The sequence below is a fragment of the Chiloscyllium punctatum genome, chromosome 30, assembly GCF_047496795.1.
Source record: "Chiloscyllium punctatum isolate Juve2018m chromosome 30, sChiPun1.3, whole genome shotgun sequence".
In the NCBI taxonomy this organism is placed as follows: domain Eukaryota; kingdom Metazoa; phylum Chordata; class Chondrichthyes; order Orectolobiformes; family Hemiscylliidae; genus Chiloscyllium; species Chiloscyllium punctatum.
The window spans coordinates 42,846,845-42,867,866 of NC_092768.1; the positions used below are offsets into that span (position 1 = coordinate 42,846,845).

General features: G+C 46.4%; 1 protein-coding gene across 8 annotated transcripts; it reads right to left on the reverse strand.

Moving 5' to 3' along the window:
- Window positions 1-509: 509 nt before the first annotated feature.
- On the reverse strand, window positions 510-17,753 carry LOC140455476 (class I histocompatibility antigen, F10 alpha chain-like). 8 transcript variants are annotated; one of them, XM_072550392.1, is made up of 7 exons: window positions 17,604-17,753; window positions 4,340-4,600; window positions 3,722-3,997; window positions 3,326-3,604; window positions 2,258-2,365; window positions 1,815-1,847; window positions 510-1,033 (listed from the first exon to the last, which is right to left on the reverse strand). In XM_072550392.1, exons 1-7 carry the CDS (start codon window positions 17,644-17,646, stop codon window positions 1,029-1,031), a joined length of 1,005 nt encoding a protein of 334 aa, XP_072406493.1. In that variant the 5' UTR covers window positions 17,647-17,753; the 3' UTR covers window positions 510-1,028. The 8 variants fall into 8 exon arrangements, with proteins under 8 accessions (XP_072406493.1, XP_072406495.1, XP_072406497.1 ...); XM_072550394.1 differs by lacking the exon at window positions 17,604-17,753 and adding an exon at window positions 17,500-17,568; XM_072550396.1 differs by lacking the exon at window positions 17,604-17,753 and adding an exon at window positions 6,951-7,079.
- Between the last annotated feature and the right edge of the window lie 3,269 nt (window positions 17,754-21,022).

Sequence of the window (21,022 nt, forward strand, 5' to 3'; positions counted from 1 at the left end):
TGGCGAGAGCGATCAGTATGTTGATGGGTAACATGGTGAAGGAGATGATTGAATTGTTCAAATCCCATTTCCCAGAGTGTGGACAAGTCAGAGATCATATTACAATTCTCTCCTGTTAATGTCTCAAGGATTGTGTGGGTCATTCAGCTGGTGGGCCTGCCCTTTCCTCCCTCCAATAGCTGCTGGGTGAAGTATTCCTGATTCCCAGCAGCTGCCTGGCCCCCTCTTCACACTCATTCAGATCCTTCCGAAAGGACGTTCCTCCCCCACCCTGGGGAATGAACACTCCCAGACATTATCAACTATCCAACTCTGAACACACATTCCATAAACACTTTGAGCTTCCTGGTTAGTTTGGGGAAGGCTTGTTGGGGAGTTGGATGGTCTTCATTCCCCCAGTTCACATTGAATTGAAGCTCAACATCTGCTGGTTCCAAGAGCCACAAGCTGCTGAGTGAATGAATTAAACCTTTCCTGTGAAATTCATTAATGAAGAAAGTGAACAAATCGACCAGAAACAATGATTTATTTTTACACACCACAATTATCAGTATTTGCAGCTAAAAATCTGTTCCTATTTATCATCAATATTTATAACCATAAATAGGTCACTGTGATAAGAAAATAAAGGGACAATATATAAGAGATCAAGTTTGCTTCGACTGGTTAAAGTACAAAACAGATCAGTTCAGCTTCATATTGGATAGAATAAAAACTGAACAGCAAGAGGTAAATGGTGAGATTCTTTGTCCACATAAAAAAGACAGTTGCAAATTTTATACAAATATCATCACTAACAATTGTTGACAAAAAGTGCAGAATTGATCCACTTCCTGCAATACAAAAACTCACTCAGAGGGAGTTCAGGACATTGCTACATTTCAGGTAAATCACTGACCCACTGAAGACAGTGAAGATGTGACAGTGTGAGGGAGGAACCATCCGTGAAGATCCCTCTGACACTGCTCACATTTCTGAGACGGGATGGAAACATGACTTGAGAAGGTCCCACTTGAAGGATCCACTGCTCAACCTGTGGAAACAGAATTCCAGGAAAATATCGATCTCAGTCCCAAACGAACTGGGTGTGAGCAATGAGCTGTAATTCTGTGTGTCTGCTTTAATATGGAAGGATGGACAATGATGTCCATGTTCACACTGGAACAGGAGAATTCCACTATTCCACAATGAGGCTTCGGGAATATCCTGCAATGGGGCCCAGGAAACCCACAAGGTCAGGAATGGACACACACAAGGCAATCACTTCAGGGTGGGGAGGGGAGGGAATTAGTCTGACAGGGTTTAACAGTGTCTGGGAGGGAGGGACAGGGTCAGGAGAGATGTGAAAGAGTTACAAATAAGTCTATGGAGGGAAGTTGATAATTCACTCACTGAATCATGAAGAAGCTGGAACAGAGACATCAGAAGCTCAGAAAATAAAAACAGACTGTGAGAAATGGAACAAAGTATAAAACGAGACAGTGTGTGAGATATTCTGTATCACTCAGTGCACCCAGGATTTAATCACCCTCAGCATTAATTAACCAGACTCACACAGCACAGTACAGAGGGAGTCAAAGGTGAAGGAGGGGAGGGAGAGGGATTGGGGATGAGGGAATGGCAGATGGCAATTGAAGGAGAGGGGTAGGGCAGAATGGAGCTGAGGAAGAGGAGGATAAGGTACTGGTGATTGAGGAACTGCACCATGAGGATTCTGATGTGTGTCACCCTGAGGCACACTGAGGAGCATGTAACACTACACCTTCCAATCCCTCTCCCATCATTCCCAACATTCTGTCCCCTCAGTCACTTACTGGGAGCTGTTGTGTAGGTCCCACTTGGTGAACCTGCAGAAACAAAATAAATGTCCATTAGGATGGGGAATAATCCATTCTCAGAGAGAGTGAGAACACAACAAGTGTGAGGGAATGGAGATTGTGTCAGAGATCCTCATTCCCACACTCCCCTCCATCCTTACACCTTATGGAGATTCTGGAAATCTCTCCCAGCCCATTGATATTCAGTCAGTGAGGATGTAAGTGTGTGTGATGGGTTTAATGATCAATATTAGACCTGGTCTGGGCCGATCTGAAAAAGGAAGATCAGACAGGGAACAAGATGTGTTTATACGTGTGTATCTGTGTGTGGGAATTCAATCAGTTCCATTCAACACAGTGCCCTGTACTCCCAGTCCTGGAGATTCCCCCACACTCACTCTGTCCCCTCAGTTCCACACTCCCCTCTTTCTGATTCTTACCTCTCCAGTGCCTTTTCCAGATGATTATTCCGAATATTACAGCCATTGCAGCCAATAATCCAATCAAAATTACAAGATAGATATGTTCCACACTGTTTTGTCGGATTTCTGAAACACAATGTAATAATATAAGCATTGCCTCTGTTCCCATTTCCAGTCCCAATTCTGTGTTGATTGGGACCATTGTAACAGATCCTGCCCATTGGGAACTGTTGGGATTGGTTGACACATTGTATTGGATCTCACCCAAATTCACTCTCCAAATGCCTGTTCCTTTATTAATGGGTTGTACACACTATTATGAAGTTGAAGGTGTGTACTGTACCTTGAAGAGAGAGTGCAAGCTGGCAAACACCGGTCATGGCACAGTGTGCTGGAAAATTAAAAATGTAACATTTGGCTGTGAAACAAATAGCTGAGCTTGGTTGTTATGTTTTCACACCAATTTGAATTAAACCAATCAGTTTAAATTATGCCCTAAGGTATTAAAATCCAATCGACTTTGAATTTTACTGTTTTGACAACATTGATCCAAATGAGACAATCCCATGTTTTTGGAGTATAAAAAGCAGGCATTTTGGACAGTTAGCCAGAGAGACAATGAGCACCTTCTGCCATACAGACCGCCCACAACCTTTCTTTCTGAAAGATACCTTTTCATATGAAACAGCTTTGCAGCAGAAGATCAAAGATGGCCCAGGGAAAGCTACAGAGGAGGTTGGACAGCACTGGCTGGTTTTGAAAACTGATTTGCTGTTAATTTAATAGGGGTTTTCTTGGATCAGTATATTGTGAAAGAGTGGGAGGTAGACAATAAATCTCAAAGAAAGGAGGCTTACAGTTGTAAATAGTTGTAGTTCAATGTTCACTTTAGGAGTTAAAGAATAACATTGTTATTTTTCATTAAATAGTGGAATTTGGTTAGTTTTCTGTCACTCATCCTTTAACAGATTACAAGGCGAGGTGAGCTTTTCTGTGTGTTTGGTTTAAGTAGCAGAAGAGCTTACCCCATGTTGAAACAACACACACACACACACACACACACACACACACACACCAGTCCCTTACCCCACTGATAGAGCTGGGCCTCTGCCAGGCTGCTGTGTTCAATTTGACAGGAATATTGATCCTCATCCCCAGCATTGATCTCAATCTCTTTCTGGATCTGATGGGTCCCATCGTGGTTCGGTCGAACCCCTGAGGATTGGGTCTCAGACATGACCTCTCCATTCCTTAGCCAGGTCACCTCAATGTCTACAGGATAAAACCTAGTGGCCAGGCAGGAGAGAACGAATGGCTTGTCCTGGCGACTGGGCTCCCTCCTGGAGATGAACACTTCAGGCTGAACTGTGATGGGAAAGGGTGAAAACACAAACAATAGACAGACACTGAATGGAATGGGAGAACGGTTTCATAGATCAGTGAGGTTAGATCAGAACATGGGATCAAAATTGAAATACGTGCCTTTCCTTGTGAAATATTCCTTTCCAGCTTCCAGATATCTATTTAAACATTCAACAGATGTTCCTTGCAGATATGATTCCCAGTAGTTGTTCCAGGCTTGATCCGAATCCCATTTCTCTTTCAGCATCACTGCAAAGTGATTGGATGCAATCCATCGCATTCTGTCTGACTCTAAATTAATAAAGTCCTTTCCATCAAATCCAAATCTCATCAATCTCTTCACAGAGCCATCTTCACTGACCTCAACAGAACGTATCCATTGGAGAGTGTGAATTCCTGTCAGTGACCAAATAGGGATCAATCATCAATTAAGAGATAATCACACACTGTCTGATCAGAGGGAAAGGGGATCAAATATCAGATGGAAGTAGGGAATGAGGGTCACAGTCTGATCAGAGGAGAAAGGGTTCCAATCTCAAGTTAAAGTTGCAGAATCAGTTCCCAGTGTTCACTACAATTTACATTCCAAAGTCAGTGCAGGGGGATGGACTGAGTGGAGTGACCCAGGGTCAGTGTTGGGGGATGGAGTGCTTGGAGTGACCCAGGGGTCAGTGCTGGGAGATGATCTGAGTAGACTGACCAAGTGGATAATGTGGACAATTGATGATGAGTATTTACCTGAAGTCTGATTTGTCCTTTCCAAGATAGATTTCAGATTCTCCTTTGCCAGCCCGGTGTGTGTGATTGTCAAGTCTGTAGCATCGTCCCAGAATTTCATACTGAGTGAATCAGCCAGGAACTGCTGCCTGGGGACACAGCGACGGGTATCACTGTCAAAGTAACTTGTTTGTATTCCGTTGACCACCGCAACACCAGTGACCTCAGGGAAATCTTGTCCCCCTGAGACAATTGTGTACATGATCGTGTGTGAGTTAGTCTCTGTAATACAAACAGTTCAAGAAGCTGGTTATCAAACTGCAATGTAAAGTCTGGGAGGGAAACTGGGAGGAGAGAAACTAGAAAACAAGATAGTATGTGGTGGGGGGGAGGAAGAGCGAATGGGGAGGGAGAGAAACTGGAGCGGGATAGGCAGGAGGAGGGACAGAGACTGGGGAGGGACAGACATTGGGGAGGGAAAGAGACTGGGGAGGGACTGTGACTAGGGATGGAAGAGAAATACTGGGGATGGGGGAAGAGATATACTCGAGGGGGAGGTGGAGAGAGAGAGAGAGAAATAGAGAGAGAGAGACACTGGGGAAAGATAGAGACTGGGGAGGAGACAGACCGAGGGCAGAGGAGAGAGAACAGGGAGGTGAAGCTTCTGGGAAGAGATAGGAGACTGGGGAAGAGGGTGAGATACTGGCAGGGGTGAAGTGACTGGGGAGGGGAGAGATTGAGAGGGGGGTGGATTGACTGTAGAAGAAGAGGAAAAGAGATTCATGTGAAGAAAGACAGAAAAATGGACAGAAGATAGGAAGTGATAGAGAGAAAGAGAGAGATGGAGGGCAAAGAGAAAGTGGAGGAGGGAGGAGAGTTTGGGGATTAAAAAAAAAGGCCGAGGACAGGAGAGATGAGTGAAGAGAGACTGCGAAGTGGGTGGAAAAGAAATTGGAAAGGGATAACAGTGAGAGATTTGGGATGAAGTCAGGAGAAAACCAGGCGTGGGGGAAATAGACTGTAAGGGAGATGGGGAGGTTTGGCAGTAAGAAACCTGAGAGGGGGAGGGGAAGGAACTGGGAAGTGAGGAAGAGAGACTGGAGAGCGTGGAAGAGAGACACTGAGAAGTGAGAAGAGAATGTGGAGGGTTTGGAAATGAGGTAGGAAAAGTCAGCGGTGAAGAGAGAGCATTGGGATGGGGACAAAAAAGATTGGGATCTGGAGGAATAGAATGGGAGAGGTTACAGAGTGCGGTGAATGCTAGGGCAGTGAGTAAATTTAAGGAGGAATTAGACAGCTGTTTAATTGGTAATGGGGTGAAGGGATATGGGGAGAAGGCAGGAAAATGGAGGTGAGGAGCAGAACAGCCATGATGGAATGGCAGAGCAGGCTTGATGGGCCGAATAGCCTAATTCTGCTCCTAGATCTTATGAATATGTGACTTGGTGATGGGATACCAGTCTTGGTGGAGATATTTCAGCTGAAACCAACAGCTACACAAACAGGGTTAGATTAGATTACGTACAATGTGGAAACAGGCCCTTCGGCCCAACAAGTCCACACCGACCCGCCGAAGAGTAACCCACCCGGTCCCATTTCCCTCTGACGAATGTACCTACCCTAGGGGCAAGTTAGCATGGCCAATTCACCTGACCTGCACATCTTTGTGGCTGTGGGAGGAAACCAGAGCACCCGGAGGAAACCCACATAGACACAGGGAGAATGTGCAAACTCCGCACTGTCACCTAAGGCTGGTTCACAAGAGGTATCGAATTCCTTACTTCCACACCATGCAGCCATCCTTGTAAATCCCTGCTGGAAAACAGGGCTTTCCCATTTCAGTCCACAGTATTAAAACTCATAATAAAAATACACCATTTTTACACATTTCAAACTGAGGGCAACCCATAACCCAGCTCACATTTTACTACTGCCTTACAAGAACAGGAACATAATTACCTCGAAGAAGGTTTTAGATTAGGACGGATGGAGCTTCTCCCAATCGATGTGAAAATTAAAATTCTCCATTGGAACCATTTCCCATTTGCTCAGAACTTCTCTGATCTCGGGGTTTCTACATCCTGCTGTCAGGAGACCTGGACACAAATCCCATCAGAGTCTCCCAGACTGTGCTGCCTTCAATGTGTAAAAGATCAGGCAGGCTGTATAACAGGCGGCTGGTCAAACATCCCCCATTTCAAACTCTCCCCAAGAGATTCCCATTCACCCCAGACACAGAGAGAGAGAGAGAGAATGGAAAGCTGAATTCTGGACTTACCGGGAGAGACCCGGGAAAAACACAGGGAGATGGAGAGAAGGATCAGCAACATTCTGGGAATCCACTCTCCCTATTCCCATCAGGGATTGGGAATATAACAGTGATTGGAAAATATCTGCTGTTCACAAACTGAAAAAAAAAACTTCATTTTTTACCACGACGCCATTTCACTATCGACAAAGTATTTTATTCCTTTCCTGAGCTTCAAGCTGCAGAAGCAGATTCAATGATTGGTCCCAGTGTCAGTAAAATACCCAATAAAGAGATGAACAGATTTCTGTCACCAGTTCCCAGGGAGATCAGACACAGACAGGTTGAGTTACTCGCTGTGAAACAGACACAGGGAAAACTGACCTTTCTCCCGTTGGCAGGACACAGGGTGTGGGCTCTCTGTATTTCGGGAGCCCCGCTCCCATGGGGAAGCCTCTCAGGTCGGGGTTGAATGGATCCCCCTCCCCACCCCCGGAGGGGGTAAGCGGGTGGGTGGCCTCTCCCAGTAACCTCTACCCGGGGAAGGTGTTCAGGAGGCTCCGGGGACCCACACAACCCTGGGGAGAATGCCTTCGGTCCGCGATGTTGTGCTGATCTTTTATCCTACTCTAGGATCAAATAGCCTTCATTGTACTGTCTTCCATGTGCCTATCCAAGAGTTACTTAAATGTCCCTAATGTATCTGACTCGACTACCACTGCTGGCATTCCATCACCCACCACTCTCTGAGTAAAGAACCTACCTCTGACATCTCCCCTAAACCTTCCTCCAATTCCCCTAAAATTGTGACCCCCACATGAGAGCCATTTCCATCCAAGGAAAAAGTATCTGCCTCTCATCAGCTTGTATATATTTATCAAGTCACAGCTCATCCTTCTTTGATCCATTGAGAAAAGCCCTAGTTCCCTCAACCTTTCTTCATAAGACATGCCCTCCAGTCCAGACAGTATCCTGGTAAATCTCCCTTGCACCCTCTCTAAACCTTCCACATCCTTCCTATAATGAGGTGACCAGAACTCAACACAATGACCAGAACTGAACTGAATGAGGCATGGCACTCATCCACAGATTCAATCAATAAGCACACTACCTGGACCCAATATACCGACCACTGCAATGGACAGCTGGAACTGACAACCAGAAGTGGCAGGGACAAACCACTATAAATGGCGGAGGCAAGATCACAGAAGCGCTTCACAGGGGGCTCCCAAGTACTGAGGATGTCACCTAGACAGAGGACGAAACGTCTGCAACACAAATTCCCAGCTCAGCGAACGGAACCACAACAACTTTCTGAATCAGCCTTCCATGGGGAACCTTATCAAATGCCTTGCTAAAATCCATATACACCACATCCACTGGTCTGCCTTCATCAACGTGTTTTGTCACATCCTCAAAGAATTCAATAATGTTTGTGAGGCACGTCCTGCCCTGCACAAAGCCATGCTGACTATCTCTAATCAAACTGCTTTCCCAAATAATCATAAATCCTTTCCCTCAGAATCCTCTCCAATAATTTGCTCACAGCTGATGTAAGACTGGCGGGTCTGTAATCCATATTCTCTTTCTTAAATGAGGGAATAGCATTTGCCACCGTCCAATAATCTTGTACTACTCCAGAGGACAGTGAACAGTGATCATTGCCAAAGGTGCAGCAATCTCTTACCTCACTTCCCAAAGTAAGCTAGGGTATATCCCATCTGGCCCAGAGGCCTTATCTATCCTCATGTTTCTCAAAATTTTCAGCACATCCTCCTCCTTATCATCAACCCATTTGAGTGTATCAGCCTATTTCACATTGTCCTCACTCATGACAAGGTCCCTCTCACTAGTGAATACTGAAGCAAAGCATTCATTAAGGACCTCCCCTACCTCCTCCGACTCCAAGCACAAGTTCCCTCCACTTTCCCCGATCAGCTGTACCCTCAGTCTGGGCATGCTCTTGTTCCTCACATGAGTGTTGTTACAGTAACAGCCAGGATTATGGGCATCAGCCTTGTCTCCTGCTTTTGGACTCCCTCCACTGCTCTGAATCAAAATAATGGAATGATGAGGGTGGGAGACGTAAATTGCAAAGGGGTGGGTGAGGGAACCTTGCTAAGAGGGTTAATGGTGGATCAGCAATGATTCATATCTAAAGTCGTGTACATGAGTTACAACAATTATTCATTCCCATCTTGTCCAGCAGTAATAGAGGTAACTGGCTCAACACAAGGAATTAGGGAGAGTGTCAGATACAAAGAGGAGACATGGCAAACTGCCAGAAAATGCAGCCTGAGGGTTAGGAGCATTTAATTTAACAAAAGAAAACAAATCTTTGTTCAAAAGGGGAAAAGCAGAGAGTAAGGGTCAAAGTGGCGGGAACATGGAAACTGACCATAAAAACTTCTATAAATGAGTGAAGAGAAAAAGTCGGGGGAATTATAACGGGGAACAAAGAAATGGCAAAAGTATTTAACACAAACTTTGGTTCTGTCTCAACTGAACAGGGATTATTTCTGCTTTTTTTCTTTCAGAAAGAACTGAAGTTTGTTTTCAGAATAAGTAAGAAAATGGTACAGGTCGTTCTGCTGTAATGCACATTTTCTCAAAGTGAATCCACTGTATCGCAATTGATGATGTGGGGACACTCTTTGCAAAGTGCAGACTTTTCAAGCCTGTATTGGTTAGAATATGATTCCAGTCCCATTATATTAAATGGTGCTGCTATTATACAATTTTCTTATAACACAGGATTGCACAAGAATTTAACTACCACATTATAGCAGACCAGATGGTACAGGCGAAATAATGTAGTTAACGGTTATAAAATCACCAGAGTTTGATAACCTACTTCCTAGAGTACTAAAGAAAATGGCCCTGGAAGTGTTGGATGCATTGGTAGTTATCTTCCAAAGTTCTATGGACTGTGAATTGGAGGGTGTTTACAAAGGGAGGAAGAGACAAATGGAATGTCAGCATTTATTCCTTAAGAAATAATGTAGAAAGGTAGGGAAGTGTGCAAGGCATTAGTGAGACCGTACCTCAATGACGGTGAGTGGTGATTGTTGATATCTCTTTTTGGGTGTTGCATTCAGTTGGTTTAAATAAAGTGTACCTTGTGTAATAATGGCACTTTCAGTGGCTGGGAATTTCCTGGGTGTGGATGAAGTCACTTGGGGTGGTTTATAGAAGATGAATAAGGCCCAGCGTTCAGAATTGGCAGACAAGCTGAAGTTGAGGTTCCCTGTGCCTGTGAGGAAAGGAGAGAGGGAATTGCAGTAGAAAAAAGAACAAACGAATTCAAACAGCTTGACTATGAAAAGGAAATGAAATAATTTGAGTTACAATTAAAAGCCGATAAAATGGATAATGAGGGAACTTCAGAGGCTGGCAAAAAAGGCAAGTTGATTTAAAGTGGTGGAGGCAAAGGTAAAGGGGGGGGGAATAGTGATGAGGACAAAGCTGAACAGCAACTATCATAGCCAAAGGCCTGGTAGGATTCTGTTTAAATATGTCTCAAATGTTGGTAAAGTTAGACAGGAAAGCCATAGAAGCCTTCTTCATTTCATTTAAGAAAGTGGCTAAGCAAATTAAATGGCTTGTGACCATGTGGGTATTGTTGATTCAAACAACATTGGTAGGTAGGGCAAGTGAAGTGTTTGCATCTCTAACAGATGAGGCATCTGGGGAGTATGATGAGGTGGGTGGCAAGGTCGTTAACACTGCTGCCTCATAGCACCAGGACCCAGGTTCGATTCCAGCCTCGGGAGACTGTCTGTTTGGAGTTTGTTTATTCTCCGTGTCTGCATGGGTTTCTTCTGGGTGCTCAGGTCTCCTCACACTGTCCAAAGATGTGCAAATTAGGTGAATTGGCCATGCTAAATTGCCCATAGTGTTCAGGGAAGTTTAGGTTAGGTGCATTAGTCAGGGTAAATGTAGAGTAATAGGACAGGGGTGTTGATGTCTGCTTTGTCCAACAAATCCAGACGACACAGGTTTTCTGTACAACAGCAGCAGCTTTATATCGGACAGCTGGTGAGAGATTCAAAATGTCCCCAAAGTAGCCATGTGTCTACTTGTGGTGACACTTCTTCACAAATCTCTGCCTGACACAGACACAGTATATTTTATATGAATTAAACACAAGGTTTATCAGTCACATGGACGATTGTCACCATACAGTTTAAAGTAGGTAATTATGAACTTTCAAAGCCTGATGAATGTTGATATCCTGTGATAATGTGTGAATAGGCGTTTGGTAGCTGTCTTGTGAGGAGCATAGTTTTGGGGGTGCCATGGAGATGGTGAACTCCAGTGCAAAGGTGGACTCCTCCATCGCCAGACCATAGCAACATGACGGCTGGAGGAAGAGCTCTTCATCTTCCACCTAGGAACCCTTCAACCACAAGGGATGAACTCAGATTTCTCCAGTTTCCTCATTTCCCTTCCCCCCACCTTGTCCATCCCGTGCTAGCCTCTTACCCGCCCTCAATCTCTTCATAGCCAACTGCCGCTGCGACATTAACCGCCTCAACTTCTCCACCCCTCTCACCCACTCTAACCTCTCACCCTCAGAAAGTGCAGCCCTCCATTTCTATCTCGGGCGACCGAATCACCATGGACATTTACTATAAACCGACCGACTCCCACAGCTACCTAGACTACACCTCCTCCCACCCTGCCCCCTGTAAAAACGCCATCCCATATTCCCAATTCCTTCGTCTCTGCCGCATCTGCTCCCAGGAGGACCAGTTCCAATACCGTACAGCCCAGATGGCTTCCTTCTTCAAAGACCGCAATTTCCCCCCAGACATGATCACGATGCTCTCCACTGCATCTCCTCCACTTCCCGCCCCTCCAATTGCCACCAGGACAGAACCCCACTGATCCTCACCTACCACCCCACCAACCTCCATATACATCGTATCATCCGTCGTCATTTCCGCCACCTCCAAACGGACCCCACCACCAGGGATATATTTCCCTCCCCATCCCTATCAGTGTTCCGAAAAGACCACTCCCTCCGTGACTCCCTCGTCATGTCCTCACCCCCCACTAACCCAACCTACACTCCCGACACCTTCCCCTGCAACCACAAGAAATGCAAAACTTGCGCCCACACCACCCCCCTTACTTCCCTCCAAGTCCCCAAGGGATCCTTCCATATCCACCACAAATTCACCTGCACCTCCATGCACATCATTTACTGCATCTGCTGCACCCAATGTGGCCCCCTCTATATTGGGGAGACAGGCCGCATACTTGCAGAATGTTTCAGAGAACACCTCTGGGACACCCGCACCAACCAACCCAACCGCCCTGTGGCTGAACACTTCAACTCCCCCTCCCACTCCACCAAGGACATGCAGGTGCTTGGACTCCTCCAACGCTAGACCATAGCAACACAATGGCTGGAGGAAAAGCGCCTCATCTTCCGCCTCCAACCTGATGAACTCAGATTTCTCCAGTTTCCTCATTTCCCCTCCCCCACCTTGTCTCAGTCCCAACCCTCGGACTCAGCACCGCCTTCCTAACCTGCAATCTTCTTCCTCACCTCTCCGCCCCCACACCCACTCCGGCCTATCACCCTCACCTTGACCTCCTTCCACCTATCGCATTTCCAATGCCCCTCCCCCAAGTCCCTCCTTTTATCTTAGCACGTTGGACACACTTTCCTCATTCCTGAAGAAGGGCTCATGCCCGAAACGTCGATTCTCCTGATCCTTGGATGCTGCCTGACCTGCTGCGCTTTTCCAGCAACACATTTTTAGCTCCAGTGTAAAGGTAACAGGGTGCTGCTGGTTTCCTAGAGCACATCTTAACTCAATCAGCTATACAGATCTTCTCGGGATTTGGGTACAGCGGCGGGGACAGAGTCATAGGTGGCTCACTGAGAGGCACCGACGCACGAGGGTAACATCCCCATTCCTTGTCCACCTCAAACAGGGTTGGTCTACCAGACTTGAGCTCGGGATCCCGAAAAGTGCTTAGGTCCTCTCTACAGCGCTGTTGCTGTAGCTCCTCTTTATGCTGTTTCTCCTGTTCCCTTGTTTTTAAACGTCATTAATACATCCCATTTCAACATCTAAGAGAAGTATTGCCTCCATTCTGTCCAGAAATAAGTGTAAAGAATCCCATCAATTCGATTTTTCCTACTCCTAGGCAAGCTTATCAAGTGAAAATAAAAGTGACTACCGTACAGAAGGTTCTTCAACCTCTTGTTTCAGTGCCAGTGCTTTGCATGAGGAACACAAAGTCACACTTTCCCATAACGGTCCCTCACTTGTTGTGCTACCGACATGTTTCCTCATATTGCCATAACTTCTGTCACCAATTGAACATTAATCAAGGCAGCCATTTTTTAAAGTAACCATGAGGCAATGACACAGATTACTGACAGTGTGTATAAAGGCTTGCCAATTAATTAATTAATTACCTGTGGTAATTCAGTTCAGGATTAGTACAAATTGTTTTAAAATATTGAGTAATAAGCATATTTAATGAGAAATGGAAACCGAACAAGTGATAAGACATCACACTGTGATGTAATAAGAACAAACAGATTTCAAAGTCACAGAAATGATTCAAATCTGCTTAGTGTTGTATATAGGAAATTGTATCAGGATTGTTCAGTTACATGCACATCCCAAATCACAAGTTTTTTTCCTCTTGAGTAGGATTTTCGTTCAGTCTTCAATCAAAACTGGAAATTCATTTAAATCAAAATCCAATGCTGCAATGTAAAATGTGCACAGTTTCCAACTTTGAACTCCATTATAATTGCCTGGTTCTAGTCTTTCAATTTAAATCCCCAATTTGTTTTTTTTTTGAAAAGTAGTTCTGATCAGTCATTGCTCATTTATAATGCCCTAGGCTGTGAAATGTCTGCGGCAGCATTAATACCAGTCTTGTCAAGCTGCTTCGTGTGCACAAATAATGACTAACCCAAAGACACAGATATTTACCAGAGTATTTTAGCCTTTGTTACATTTTTTTTGCAAGATAACGTTGAACTGACACTACAAATCTCACAAAAAAGTTTAATTCAACCAGTATCATTTTCTGAAAACAATATTGTTGGTTTGGTACATCCAAAACCATCTTTATTCTCTTTTTTACAATTTTTAAATTAAACTATATAAAATTCACTGTAATTCCACCACTTGATGAACAAATGTTAAAGTCTGAGGTGATTTTTTATCAATGTTAGGTTCAGAGATTTTTTTTAAAGAAATTCGCTGATAAGGTTCACAAATCACCAGCACATTCCGTCTGGACACTAGGACCCTGTTGAGTACTGAGACGAGTAATTTGTAGCCCCAGTATGTCGAATTGTAACAGCCTCCCCCTGCGTGGCTGGGAGGGACCAGAGCAATGACCTGGTCCACCCGAGGGTCAAATTACTCAGCACTGACAGTAACTTTGGGGATACTCACGGGAATAGGGTGGTGGGAGGGCCGCCCAAAAGAGCCCTCGGGACGCTGTCGGTGATCTTAATTTTAGGGGACTGCTGGCCCCTAGCCACCTTCCCAAACACATCCAGGCATTGGATCACATGAATCCTACCCCACAAAGGGTCTCTGCACACATCCTCTCTAAATTCTTTACCCCACCTTACTCTTGCAACACGGTACTGCTGTGTCACCCGTGAAACGGCAGCGCGACAGTTAGCCACCCTTCTCAATGAGACAAGACTGACTTCCTCCCGGGGGCAACCTATCTTTGGCATTTTAGAGTTCACCCCATCGTTTTGTAAGCAAAAAGTAAGAAACAAAGAACAAACAACACCACAAAACCCACACAGACAAGACCAAACATTGGCACTCCGATCAATTGTTCTAATGCGATTGCAGTTAAAAGTGTGAAGTCGTAGTTTTGGAATCAATTCACTATTCAAATGAAAGCTTTCACCACACACGCCATCACAAATCACTCAAAAATTCAAACTGGACATGCTTTAATTTGTAAAAAGCAATTTATCAAAATGACCAATCTCTCACAGGAGCCTCCAACCCCTAAAATGATTTTCCTGATCAGGTATTTTCTCACAGATTTCCCCCTTCCCAATTACAGAGAGGGACAGCCCCATTTTAACTTCTAACTCATTGCTCTGCCATAAACAATTCCCACCGGCCGTATCAATCTTGCAGGGTGTGGAATGTACCGAGCCCGCCCTCTTTCCTATTATATATATTTATATTAATTCCCACCGGCCGTATCAATCCTGCAGGGTGAGGAATGTACCGAGCCCGCCCTCTTTCCTATTATATACATTTATATTAATTCCCACCGGCCGTATCAATCCTGCAGGGTGTGGAATGTACCGAGCCCGCCCTCTTTCCTATTATATACATTTATATTAATTCCCACCGGCCGTATCAATCCTGCAGGGTGTGGAATGTACCGAGCCCGCCCTCTTTCCTATTATATATATTTATATTAATTCCCACCGGCCGTATCAATCCTGCAGGGTGAGGAATGTACCGAGCCCGCCCTCTTTCCTATTATATATATTTATATTAATTCCCACCGGCCGTATCAATCCTGCTGGGTGTGGAATGTACCGAGCCCGCCCTCTTTCCTATTATATATATTTATATTAATTCCCACCGGCCGTATCAATCCTGCAGGGTGAGGAATGTACCGAGCCCGCCCTCTTTCCTATTATATATATTTATATTAATTCCCACCGGCCGTATCAATCCTGCAGGGTGTGGAATGTACCGAGCCCGCCCTCTTTCCTATTATATACATTTATATTAATTCACACCGGCCGTATCAATCCTGCAGGGTGAGGAATGTACCGAGCCCGCCCTCTTTCCTATTATATATATTTATATTAATTCCCACCGGCCGTATCAATCCTGCAGGGTGAGGAATGTACCGAGCCCGCCCTCTTTCCTATTATATACATTTATATTAATTCCCACCGGCCGTATCAATCCTGCAGGGTGTGGAATGTACCGAGCCCGCCCTCTTTCCTATTATATACATTTATATTAATTCCCACCGGCCGTATCAATCCTGCAGGGTGAGGAATGTACCGAGCCCGCCCTCTTTCCTATTATATATATTTATATTAATTCCCACCGGCCGTATCAATCCTGCAGGGTGAGGAATGTACCGAGCCCGCCCTCTTTCCTATTATATACATTTATATTAATTCCCACCGGCCGTATCAATCTTGCAGGGTGTGGAATGTACCGAGCCCGCCCTCTTTCCTATTATATACATTTATATTAATTCCCACCGGCCGTATCAATCCTGCTGGGTGTGGAATGTACCGAGCCCGCCCTCTTTCCTATTATATACATTTATATTAATTCCCACCGGCCGTATCAATCCTGCTGGGTGTGGAATGTACCGAGCCCGCCCTCTTTCCTATTATATACATTTATATTAATTCCCACCGGCCGTATCAATCCTGCTGGGTGTGGAATGTACCGAGCCCGCCCTCTTTCCTATTATATACATTTATATTAATTCCCACCGGCCGTATCAATCCTGCAGGGTGTGGAATGTACCGAGCCCGCCCTCTTTCCTATTATATACATTTATATTAATTCCCACCGGCCGTATCAATCCTGCAGGGTGAGGAATGTACCGAGCCCGCCCTCTTTCCTATTATATACATTTATATTAATTCCCACCGGCCGTATCAATCCTGCAGGGTGAGGAATGTACCGAGCCCGCCCTCTTTCCTATTATATACATTTATATTAATTCCCACCGGCCGTATCAATCCTGCAGGGTGAGGAATGTACCGAGCCCGCCCTCTTTCCTATTATATACATTTATATTAATTCCCACCGGCCGTATCAATCCTGCAGGGTGAGGAATGTACCGAGCCCGCCCTCTTTCCTATTATATACATTTATATTAATTCCCACCGGCCGTATCAATCCTGCAGGGTGAGGAATGTACCGAGCCCGCCCTCTTTCCTATTATATACATTTATATTAATTCCCACCGGCCGTATCAATCCTGCAGGGTGAGGAATGTACCGAGCCCGCCCTCTTTCCTATTATATACATTTATATTAATTCCCACCGGCCGTATCAATCCTGCAGGGTGAGGAATGTACCGAGCCCGCCCTCTTTCCTATTATATACATTTATATTAATTCCCACCGGCCGTATCAATCCTGCAGGGTGAGGAATGTACCGAGCCCGCCCTCTTTCCTATTATATACATTTATATTAATTCCCACCGGCCGTATCAATCCTGCAGGGTGAGGAATGTACCGAGCCCGCCCTCTTTCCTATTATATACATTTATATTAATTCCCACCGGCCGTATCAATCCTGCAGGGTGAGGAATGTACCGAGCCCGCCCTCTTTCCTATTATATACATTTATATTAATTCCCACCGGCCGTATCAATCCTGCAGGGTGAGGAATGTACCGAGCCCGCCCTCTTTCCTATTATATACATTTATATTAATTCCCACCGGCCGTATCAATCCTGCAGGGTGAGGAATGTACCGAGCCCGCCCTCTTTCCTATTATATACATTTATATTAATTCCCACCGGCCGTATCAATCCTGCAGGGTGTGGAATGTACCGAGCCCGCCCTCTTTCCTATTATATACATTTATATTAATTCCCACCGGCCGTATCAATCCTGCTGGGTGAGGAATGTACCGAGCCCGCCCTCTTTCCTATTATATACATTTATATTAATTCCCACCGGCCGTATCAATCCTGCTGGGTGTGGAATGTACCGAGCCCGCCCTCTTTCCTATTATATACATTTATATTAATTCCCACCGGCCGTATCAACCTTGCAGGGTGAGGAATGTACCGAGCCCGCCCTCTTTCCTATTATATACATTTATATTAATTCCCACCGGCCGTATCAATCCTGCTGGGTGTGGAATGTACCGAGCCCGCCCTCTTTCCTATTATATACATTTATATTAATTCCCACCTGCCATATTCGAAGTAGGCAGCTCCCAAACCCGAATCTGAACTTTACGGAGTAGCCAAATGTCACCCCGCTGCAATTTCGAGCAATCGAACAAGGTTTCCGACCTGACAAACTGGATCCAGCTCGTTCGTTCAACCTCTTCCACATGCCAGTTCTACAGGGCAAGGGACAGATTGTCTGGCGGAACACAAGGACCAGTCTGCGGGAAGATACTCCAAGGCACTCGAACCACTCTGCTCTGCGACATTCAGACTTTTGTGTCACTTACTCAGCCCAGCCCAGCGAGATATTCCCGAGGTTGAGGTCCGAGTCACAGCACCAAATGTGGAAATTTGCCTCACAAATCTGCACAACACAAGTCTCAGTTCGAAGGTAGATGCTTTATTTTCTGACAGTCAGCGAGCGATTCTCAGTGACTTTTTTAAATTTCAAAATATATTTTATTCATGTAAATAAATCTCTGGTACTTGTACAATTTTCCATGTTGTTCATAGTTATATACATTGCATGTCTTAACGTTACAAAGAACATATTGAATTAATCAAATTCACAGTTATCCTATTAACAGTTACCTTTATTAACTATCCAGTCTCTTGGTATTTGGCTGTGACTTCAGCAGAACCCACCTACTGAGTGGGTGCCCTGTTATATGAAAGCAAATGAACCTTCTTTAACCCCCAGTTTATGGGGTTACCATTGTCCATTTGACTGTCCTGTCTCTGGGGTGGCTGTCTACATCCCCATGGTGAGCACGAACTGCTGGATCTTCGCTGGGCTGAGGTAGCTATCCAGCTCCTCACTGGGGTCATTTACCCGCTCTGGTGTCATTGAGCCGAGGCAAGGGTCCTCCCTGTCCAGTTCTGTGTCTGACAATGGGACTGTCAGAGGATCACAGCTCTCGGTTGCCTGTAGTTGTGGGCCAGTGGGTACCTCCTGGTTCTCACTGGGTGCAGGGTGGACTTCGGGGGGTCCATTGTTTCCTGGTTGGGAGGAAATGCCCTCCTTTTTACCGACGGCGCTCTGTCTCTTCTTCTGGTGGTGATGACCTTCTTTGCGTCCATCTTCCCCCCCAAGAGCTGGCCGTCCCTCCCTCGTGCAGCTGTCTTTTCCCCTTTTGCTGGGAGGCTTTGGGGGCCTGGCAAGATTTCCACTTCCTGTTTTTAACAGGTATCCACTCCTCGTCTGCTTGATTACCTCCTCCTCCATTTCTTCCATCTGCCCGGCTAGAGCTAGGATCAGCTGCTGTGTCTCTCCGCTGGCTGCCGCCTCCTCCACTCCAGCCTGTTCTTCTTTCTGGGTGCCACCAGACTCCGTTTCCCTGCTGTCTGGGTGGACCTTACTGGTCTTTGGGGGTCCACGGCTCACATTGCCACCTCCAGCCATCTGTGCGTAAGTGGGGCCCCCCCGTCTTGGGCAGGTCTTATACATGTGGCCCGCCTCTCCGCACAGGTTGCAGCTCTTTTCTTCCTGGCAGTCCTTAGTCAAGTGACCCTCCTGTTTGCAGTTCCTGCAGATGGTCACTTTGCAATCCGCCGCCACGTGTCCCGACTTCCAGCAGGTTCGGCATACTTTCGGCTGCCCTGCATATGTCAGGTAGCCTCTGCTCCCTCCAATTGCGAAGCTCGAGGGTGGGTGGAGGATGTTCCCACTGTCATCGGCCCTCAGAGTTACCCTGACCTGCCGCTTACTGGTCCAGATCCCAAAGGGGTCGATCACATCAGTGGCTTCTCCCTCAACTTGGACGTACCTTCCCAGGAAGGTCAGGACATCAGCCGCTGGAACATAGGGGTTGTACATATGGATTGTTAACAACCTGATTCCTCTGTGCAGGAAGCACACACAATGGGGTCGCTGACAAGATGGAAAACAGCGGCTCCCCTTCCTTCTCCTTGAAGACCTTCAGGAGCTGTTCGCACTGCTTCACGCTTCTGAAGATCACATCGAAGTAGCCTGCCCCAGGGAAATCCTGCAGGCAGTACACTTTTTTTTATTTCAAAATATACTTTATTCATAAAATGATTTGATGGTCTGTACATTTGATCATGCCATACATATGTCCATACTTACAAACACAGATTCGAATTTTTCCTTGTCATTTACAATCCTGTGCATATTTCAATCTTGTACATATACATATATTTGGCTGAGGCATCAGCAGAGCCCAAAAAAACGTCCGCATGGGCCCCCTGTTCTTCTTTAGGCAGGCCGATCTTACACGGTGGTCTTTCCCCACCGCGCTTTGGCGGCAGCTGCCCCAAGCTTCAGCGCGTCCCTCAACACGTAGTCTTGGACCTTGGAATGTGCCAGTCTGCAGCACTTGGTCGGGGTCAACTCCTTCAGCTGGAAGATCAACAGGTTTCGGACCGCCCAGAGAGCGTCCTTCACCGAGTTGATGATCCTCCAGGCGCAGTTAATGTTCGTCTCGGTGTGAGTCCCAGGGAACAGGCCGTAGAGCACGGAGTCCCGCGTCACGGCGCTGCTCGGGACGAACCTCGACAAGCACCACTGCATTCCTCTCCAGACTTCCTCTGCATAGGCACATTCCAGAAGGAGTTGTGTGACAGTCTCGTCCTCCCCGCAGCCACTTCGAGGGCAGCGTGCGGTGTGGCATAAAGGATCTCACAGGCAGAGCCCTTCTCACCACCAGCCAAGCCACGTCTTGGTGCTTGTTGGAAAGTTCTGGCGATGAGGCATTCTGCCAAATGGCTTTGACAGTCTGCTCAGGGAACCGCTCAACAGGATCCACCCTCTCCTTTTCCCGAAGGGTCTCAAGGACGCTACGTGCTGACCACTTCCTGATGGACTTGTGGTCAAAGGTGTTTTTTCTCATAAATTTCTCCACGAAGGACAGGTGATACGGAACGGTCCAACTACTCGGAGCGTTCCGGGGCAGCGAGGCCAGGCCCATCCTTCGCAACACCGGGGACAGGTAGAACCTCAGTACGTAGTGACACTTGGTGTTTGCGTACCGGGGATCTACGCAGAGCTTGATGCAGCCACACACAAAGGTGGCCATCAGGGTGAGGGTGGCATTGGGCGTGTTTTTTCCCCCATTGCACCGGTCTTTGTACATAGAGTCTCTTCGGACCCGGTCCATCTTTGATCTCCAAATGAATTGGAAGATGGCCCGGGTGACTGCGGCGGCACAGGTCCTGGGGATAGGCCAGACCTGTGCCACCTATAGCAATACTGAGAGTACCTCACACCTGATGACCAGGTTTTTTCCCGCGATGGAGTGCGACCATTGCCACCATCTGCCTAGTTTCTGTCTCATCTTCCTGATCCGCTCCTCCCAGGTCTTGGCGCACGCCCCAGCCCCTCCGAACCAAATACCCAGCACCTTCAGGTGGTCAGTCCTGACGGTGAAGGGGATAGAGGATTGGTCGGCCCAGTTCCCGAAGAGCATGGCCTCGCTCTTGCCTCAGTTTACCTTGGCCCCCGAGGCCCTTTCGAACTGGTCGCAGATGCACACGAGTCTGTGCACGGACAGCGGATCCGAGCAGAAAACAGCGACATCATCCAT